The sequence below is a fragment of the Falco punctatus genome (genome assembly GCF_963210335.1).
Source record: "Falco punctatus genome assembly, chromosome: Z".
Classification (NCBI taxonomy): Eukaryota; Metazoa; Chordata; class Aves; order Falconiformes; family Falconidae; genus Falco; species Falco punctatus.
This window is the reverse complement of record NC_137586.1, coordinates 67,924,759-67,932,453: the sequence shown is the minus strand read 5'-3', so window position 1 is coordinate 67,932,453 and position 7,695 is coordinate 67,924,759. Positions and strand designations below refer to the sequence as shown.

At 45.0% G+C, this 7,695-nt stretch overlaps 2 protein-coding genes across 2 annotated transcripts in view; one reads left to right on the top strand and one right to left on the bottom strand.

Moving 5' to 3' along the window:
* Nucleotides 1-1,040: 1,040 nt before the first annotated feature.
* On the bottom strand, nt 1,041-4,284 carry ATG12 (autophagy related 12). The gene is made up of 4 exons (XM_080372430.1): nt 4,010-4,284; nt 3,704-3,840; nt 1,640-1,702; nt 1,041-1,271 (listed from the first exon to the last, which is right to left on the bottom strand). The coding sequence occupies exons 1-4, from the start codon at nt 4,176-4,178 to the stop codon at nt 1,212-1,214; spliced, it is 429 nt and encodes a 142-aa protein (XP_080228556.1). The 5' UTR covers nt 4,179-4,284; the 3' UTR covers nt 1,041-1,211.
* Nucleotides 4,285-4,343: 59 nt separating this feature from the next.
* Nucleotides 4,344-7,695, top strand: part of AP3S1 (adaptor related protein complex 3 subunit sigma 1) — a 35,305-nt gene continuing 31,953 nt past the window's right edge. Inside the window, exon 1 of the mRNA XM_080372429.1 lies at nt 4,344-4,548. Within this exon, the coding sequence (XP_080228555.1) occupies nt 4,480-4,548 (69 nt within the window). The 5' untranslated portion in view covers nt 4,344-4,479. The remainder of the gene's footprint in view (nt 4,549-7,695) is intronic.

The following is a 7,695-nucleotide window of genomic DNA, read 5'->3' as shown; positions in this document are numbered from 1 at the left end:
CAAGTTGCAGAGACCATGCAAGAGCTACTCACACATGGAAGAGCAACCAACTTCTCAAGACTATCACACAAGCATGCTTCTAGAATTACATCAGGGACCAAAACTGTCATCCAGCATAAGAACATTCTGCAAGCAAATGACTAATGTTTGGTTTAGTCAGCTTAAACAAACATAAAAGATTGTACAGCAGGCATTTAAAATAAACTCACAAAAAACCACACCCCCCCCAAGCCCTCCAACAAAAGCAAAGGTCAGCACCATAGTCCAGATACCAAGTCCTCTCCAGGATGAGAAAAGAAAAATTCTCATTATGTTATTTATCATTTAGCAAAAGGATATAAATGCATTCTATTTTGTTGATGGAACATGCAGCTGGTGAACCTGGAAAATAACAAGGGCCAAAAGGAGAACTGATACCAGTAGCTTTTTAGCACCTCATGTCCACTTCTTCATTAGCTGAAGATGCAATGAGTAGTTGCATCATTCAACTAATGATGCTAGTTGTTACAAGAAACACTTTGTCAGCTGCTAGCTCAACCTTCAACGAATCACTACACAGCTTGGGCGGGAGGAAAGTATTTCTGAGGCCTACCATTATGGTGAACCGTTTAAATGAGGTACTTAAACTACTGACACGATGAAGGCACAGGGTGGTATATAATCTAATTACTTCAATACCTACATATTAACTATGAGGAAAAAAATGAAAATACTGCCTTGCAATGACATGAGATGGTGCATATTCAAGATGAAGACTTCACAAATAATAGAATGCACATAACAGATGTACAGCATGTCAGAAGTTAAATGAATCCCAGGCTACATGTACAATAAATGTCCCCTTTAAAAGGTAACTGTTATCTTCAGTACAGCATACAGAGTGACAGGACCGTCCAGTCAGTCCTCCAGACAACTGTGAAAGAGTTTCCCTTCAGATACAGCAACTGAGAACTCAGCAGCAAGACAGCTGTCTCACTCTGTAGATGGCAGATGAAGATTTTTTCTGCATCTCAGATGTACATCAGAAAAAAGCTACATGATCAGATAGCATAGGTAACTCTTCTTTTTATGGTATTCATCTGCGTAATTTTTATAAATGTACATAAGCAGAAATACAAAATTCCTTCTTTCTGTGTGTTTACAGATTGAGTTTAAGTTATTCCCTTCTCCATTTTTGAAGACAACATCTAAACAACTGTACGGCTTGTCATTCATCCCCATGCCTGAGTTTTGCAGTAATGTAGTACAAGCTTGCCATCACTTCCAAAACACTGCAAGAAAAAAAGAAGCCAAAAAAAGAGCCATTAGATTATTCATCAGCTTGCACATACATGAAGCAAAACAAACAAGCCCCCCACCAGGTAATTGTCATGGAATACTGTAAGTGATAACAAAGCTCTTAATCATAATGGGAGACATGACAACATGCTGCCTGTGAAGGAATGCATTTCCAGAGACTGCATGCAGTCATGTCCCTTCAGATCATACTCATACAGATCTGTGAATATCAACTACATTACATTCAATGCAAGATATTACCAGCATAGCTAGGGGCAGTAACAGATTTCAAGTGTTTTCAGAAGTGTACTAACAAATTCTGCTAAGCACATTTGGAAAGGATATGTAAAATGAAAGTCACCTCATAGAGGGTCCCAACTTCTTGGTCTGGAGATGGAGCAAAAGACTGGTTTACATAGATGAACTGCAAGAAAAGAAAACAGAAGGACATCTCCCATAAATCTTGTAGACTGCAAAGAATAAACATTCTGCAGGCTCAGGTGAGTAAATCTGTCCTCTGTTCACCATTTATTTTATAATCTTTACGGTCCACACAAAAATACCACAGATTAGTATTTTCACTTCAGTGTGGAGGGACAACATGACTTCCAGGAGACACCTCAGACTGGCTAACCAGACCAAGCCAAAGCAAGCATGCCGACTTCCTTCTCCTGCAAGTTCACCCACTAGTCTTCCATACAGAAGCACGAAGTGAACTCACTGGTTCAGTTCTTGCTCTTATTTTTAGTACCCAAACCATTCCCACTACTCCAAATTTGCTCAATTAGAACAGAAGTTATAGAAATCAGAATTATTTTGTTCTTTTTAAAGTCAGCCTTCTCACCTCCTCCTCCAATTGTGTATATATATATACAGTACTTAGTCTATAATGTTAAAGAGGGCCTTCGGATCTGCAGTACGAGATGGCAATTATAGCAGGGTATCGTGCTATTTCCAAAGAAGAGTTAAAAAATTCTTGGGGCTTTGTTCCTGAACATTAACCCCAGCCGACAACTGTTAAGTACTATGCAGCTGCCCACTGAACCCTCCCCTACCCCCGAAAGATGGGGAGAAGAACTGGAAAAAATGTAAAACTTAAGGGTTGAGATAAGAGCAGTTTAATAATTGAAACAGAATAAAAACAATATTAAGAACAATTGTAATGAAAAGGAGAAAGAAGAAAAGAGGAATGAAATCCAAAGGGAAGGAGAGGAAAGAAACCCTAAGTGATGCACAATACAATTGCTCACCACCCGCTGACTGACTCCCAGCCAGTCCCCCAGCAGTGATCCGCAAGCACTGGCCAACCCCGCCTAGTTTATATACTGAGCATGATGTCCTATGGCATGGAATATTCCTTTGGCTAGGTCTGGTCAGCTGTCCTGACTGCGTCCCCTTCCAGCCCTCTCACTGGCAGGGCCTGAGGAACCGAAAAGTCCTTGACTTACTATAGACATTACCCAGCAACAACTAAAACCATCAGTATGTTATCAACAGTATTCTCACACCACATCCAAAATACAGCACTGCACCAGCTACTAATAAAATTAACTCTAAACCAGGACACTGAAGTATAGCCTATAGCTTCACCACGCTGGAAGATTCCAAGCTCCTGGTTTTCGGTGGTTTTTTTTTAAGACAATGAGATGGCAGTTAATGAATTAAATTGTTGAGAACACCCACAAATAGTAAATAACTGAACTATTACTGTTCTTTGATGTGTTAAGCTTTTGGAAAAAGAAACACTTCATGATTTCCAATGGATGTTAATAGCTCACTGCTAATCGCAAAATCAGTACAATCATATTTCTGAATCTGTTTCAGCTCTTCCAGTGTTATCCGAAGGCCACTCGGGCTTCACAGGGAGAAACACATAACCAATACTAGTAACACACTACCAAACTGTGCACATTTCCAAGCTACTAATTTTAAAAGAGAAATCAGTCCTATTAACAGTAATTAAAATTGTTTGAGAAGTTCTAAAGGAAACAGACACCAATATTCTGAAAGCCAACCCCAACCACTTTAGACTTTTCCCCCAAATACTCCTCCTGTGTACTTGACTTCTAGCTACACTGTGCGTATGAACCTTCCACTGCAATGCATTGCCGCACAACATGTGCACAGCTCCGCATGCCCACATCAGGGAAGAAGAAATGGAGACAGTGCAAGAAGCCCACTGGAGCACATCCAAACCCTACGGTACAGCTCATCTCAACCTCACACCGTGAAGTTTACTTTGAACAGTTTTACTGCAGCCCCTACCGCAGGCTTCCTGCCCAAAGCCACACGGTGTGGGTTCCAGCGGTGCCCCTGCGGGGTGTGCCCGCCCAGACCCCGGCGGTGCGGAGCCCCCTGCCGCGGCTGGCTCCTGGCCTCCCCGCGACGTGCAGTGAGCGCCGGGCGGCCAGGCGCCTGCCCCTACCAGCTGCTCGGAGGTCATCAGCTTGAGGAACTTCTTGATGAAGTCAACGAGGCCCTGGATGGTGCGGGTCCGCTCCACGGCCCACTTCTTGGTCTTCATGATAGGCGTGTCGCCCACGGCCTTCAGCAGGATGTCAACTGCGGGGGAGGGGCGTGCGTTAAAGCCACGGGCCGTGGAACCGCCCGCCGCCTCCTCATTGGCCGGAACCAACTGCTCCCACCATCGATTGGCCAGAACACCCGCCCGTCACCGCACAAGCCCGCCCGCCCGCCCGCCCGCTTCGACGGTAACCTGGCACCCCATTACTTTTCTTCTTCGTGTCGCCGGCGGGCTCCTCGGTGCCCGGCGAGCCGGCCGGAGGCGGGGCCGGGTTAGCAGCCGCCGCTGCGGATCCGCCTTCCGGGGTCTCCTCCCCGCGCTCGCTTCGGCCCTCGCTCTGAGGCCAGGCAAGTGACTTCTTCTCCGCTTCCGCCATGCTGCTCCGCGGGCGGCGGAACTGACGCCACACGCGCCCGCTCCTAAAGGTGCTTTGTCCCTTGCGGGCCACCGCCTTCCGGTCAGTTGACAGGGAAGGGCGTGCGGCCAGAGCGGTTGCACCGCTAACGGCTGAGGATCGCCGGCGCCGTGTTGCGCGCGACCCGCTGCCGCCGCCCGGAGAGCGGCGGGGAAGGGCGGGAAGGAGAAGCAGGCGCGGGAGGGGCGCGGGCGCAGCGCAGCGCAGTGAGCACGGCGGCCGCCGCCGCCCCCCGCTGCCGCCGCCCCCCACCGCCGCCACCATGATCAAAGCCATCCTCATCTTCAACAACCACGGCAAGCCGCGGCTGTCCAAGTTCTACCAGCGCTATGTACGGGCGGGCGGGGGCCGCGCGGGGCTGGCTGCCGGGGCGGAGGGCGGGTGGGGGGGGGCGGCCGGCCGCCCTCCTGAGGTGACGGACGCTTCCGCTGTACGGCCCGCGGGTTTCCTTAGGAGCGGCCGTGCCGGGGGGCGGCCGCGGGGGTGGTACGCGGGGCCCCGCCGGCCCGATCCGGTCCCGGCGCCCGCGGCGGGCCCGGCCGCCCGCGGCTCTGCGCTTAGGGCAGCGGCGTGGGCCCAGGGCGCGGGGAGATGGGAGGTGCTGAGACCTTGGGAGAACCGTCCGTAAGGAAAATGGGATTTCCAGGAAGGCTGTTTCCCCAGCCAGTGTTATTTTCATTGGAAATTGCCTTTTAGCAGTACAGAAGGCGAAGGAAGGGCAGCGGCAAACTCGACTGAGCTTGTTTGTGCAAGCGCTACTCCAAACTCCACCACGATTTTTAGCCTGACTTTCGGCGTCTCTGATGCTGTGCTGCGTGTCTCCATGCTGTGCCAGAGGTGCTGAAGTTGGGGAAGAAGAGGTTGAATGAGCAGATCCTTTTCTTTGGAAACTTTCAGAGTACTGTCAAAACACAGTTGACATGAAAAATAAATTTAATTAAATGGAAAAGTGTATTCTTTTGCATAGGAGAAGACAAGTGGCAGAGCAGCTCTGAAAGTGCAGCACATGCACTTGATCTGAATGAAAAGAAAGTGTGGCCACAGGGAATTAAGAACCAATGTGGAAACAATTGATTTAGTTCAAGGATAGGAGATTTTAAAGTAATGTTTTGATCGTGCACTGTGTTTCCTAGCGAAGAGGCTAAGCTCTGCTTGGGCTTACTGTGGGCATTTAACAAGAAAACTAGTGATGCTTTCTGGAATTACATAAACAAAATACTCTTTATTTCAGTAGTGCTATTACTTACTTGGATTTGTCATCACTTACTTGCAATTCTGACTGTTACCGAAGTCATATTTAACTTTGTTGTTGGAAGGGATGTATTATAATTCTCCCTCTCAGAGCAGAAGTGATAACTGTGACACTCCAGTTTGCACTGTCAGGCTTTTAATCAAGAGTGTAACTGATATGGGTCACTCCTACAGGTGACTGAATTTGATCCCTTCTCCTTAGAAAGGCAGTATTTGAAAATTCTAACGTGTTTGTGAATGCATTTTCTGCTCAGTTCTGGGCTATCATGCAGATGTCTTTTGTTTACTATTTCTAATTTAAAAATTGAAATGGAATCTTCTCACCTGCACATATTGATAAGTATTCCCCTTGTGGGAATCCCCACTTGTTCTTGGTAACTTCTATTGCAGAGCCACAGTAACTTACTAAAGAAGTTTCCATTTTATTTTCTTTTTTTTCCTGTCATTGTGGAGGTAACAATTAAGTAGGTGAATGAAAGACTTTGGAAATGTATACAAAACTTGCATTAATGTGAAATGATTAACTTCCATTTTGATTTTCCATTCAAATGTAATTAAATTCTTGTGTCTTCCCTTACTGTTGTGTAATCGAAGTCCTGGGAGGGAGAAGAAGCAGGGGAAGGAGAGGAGTGAATGGCAGGAGAAAGCCAGATTTTTCCTGTCAACTCGATTCTGCTCTGCTACTTTCATAATTGGAATAGAACAAATCCTCAGTGCTTAAAGTAGGGTAATATGTCTGTATAAACAAAACACCTTGGAATTTAGAAAACATGAATAGCAAAAGAAACTAGGGAATTGCGTGATTAGGTGATTTCCCTAAAGCTTTGTGGTGCACAGAAACAGGTGCAATTGTCTTGGATATCTTTGCGTGTGTGACTTCAGTAAGACAGGTTTATTTATAGATTTTGTGAGACTTGTACGTACTTGAGTATCAATTGAACCAGTACTGAAGGTGAATCTCAGGGTTTTTTTCTCAAGTAGAAGCATCTCCTGCTTTCTACAGAGATGAATTTTGCCAGGTCTTTGAAAGAGATAACTTGTTTGCTTCATGATACCAAAACTTATAAAATGTGTGTAACTTTTTTCCCTGATATATATGAGAATGAAAAGAGTTTCTGCTGCATAAAATGAAGTTAATAATATTTTACAATCACATTTGCAAATTGTAATTTGCAAAATAAATACTTCATGGCAATTCAATAGGAAGACAGATGTGCCATGGTTTTATGTTTCAGAATGGAAGCCTGTGGCTGTAATTTCCAAGTCAAAAATAAGTTTCTGAACAACTTGGTGAATAAGGACAGATTCTGAAAACAGAAGTTGTTTAAAACAGTCAATATCTTGGTTTCTTAAGGGAAGAAGACACATTGTCTTTTTCCTGCCACGCTAGAAAACGTGGGGGAAGTAACTGAGAAAACTGCAATGGAGTAAAGCAGGCATAGTTTAAAGAACGCACACACTATAGAAGTAGAGGAGCCTGCACTTTCTTGTTCTGTGTTTTATGGAGCAATTTAATTCTGCTGGAGCTTTTTGCTGATGTCTTTTTAGATTCTAGAGCTTGTTTGCAAAATAACGCATGAATTTAAGGTGGTGAATGCAAACCACACCATTGCCAGGCTTTGTATGCTTAGCAGTCGTGCAGGGTACTGCACTGTTCTAGCTGAAATAATTTTTATGATACATGCACCAGTTTTGCTTAGAAGATTTTGTTCATATAATGGTTTTAAATGCTGACTTACATGCTTGGGCAGGGATGGGGGCTATCTGTGCTCGATAACTTTAGGGTTCTGTAAAACAAATGCAGGATTTCAGGAACTGTCTAAATTTTTTTTTTACTATGGAAATACAGACTTGTTAAAAATGAGTCCACTTTTACAGAAGTGTAGCAAAAGCAAGTTTGCAGGAATGATGGGAGTCACAATAGGGACTGCCGAAGAGTCAAGCAAATTCAGACTTGGAAGTGATGTTTCTGGTCTGCTAGCCAAGGAGTTAATGGCTTAGGAGAGCCTGTTGCTCATGATGTCATTGTGTTGTAAGCTATTTCTGAAAGAGTTATGTATTGTGGGATTTTTAGCTTCCCCATGACCGTCAAGGTTTTGAAACTGTTATCCCCCTTGTTCATGGGTGAAAGTAGTTTCAAAGCAAGTTCATAGTTGTTCAGGCTATGATGGAGATACAAAAAATTCAGAGTGCTTGGGAAGACTTCCTTGAAGAAACTATTTTTAGA

Excerpts from the sequence above, each read along its gene's own strand:
- ATG12 (XM_080372430.1), bottom strand. The coding sequence starts at position 4,178 with ATGGCGGAAGCGGAGAAGAAGTCACTTGCCTGGCCTCAGAGCGAGGGC. Across the intron at positions 3,841-4,009 it reads CGGCGACACGAAGAAGAAAA|TTGACATCCTGCTGAAGGCC; the intron begins GTAATGGGGTGC and ends CCTCCCCCGCAG. Across the intron at positions 1,703-3,703 it reads TGATGACCTCCGAGCAGCTG|TTCATCTATGTAAACCAGTC; the intron begins GTAGGGGCAGGC and ends CTTTTCTTGCAG.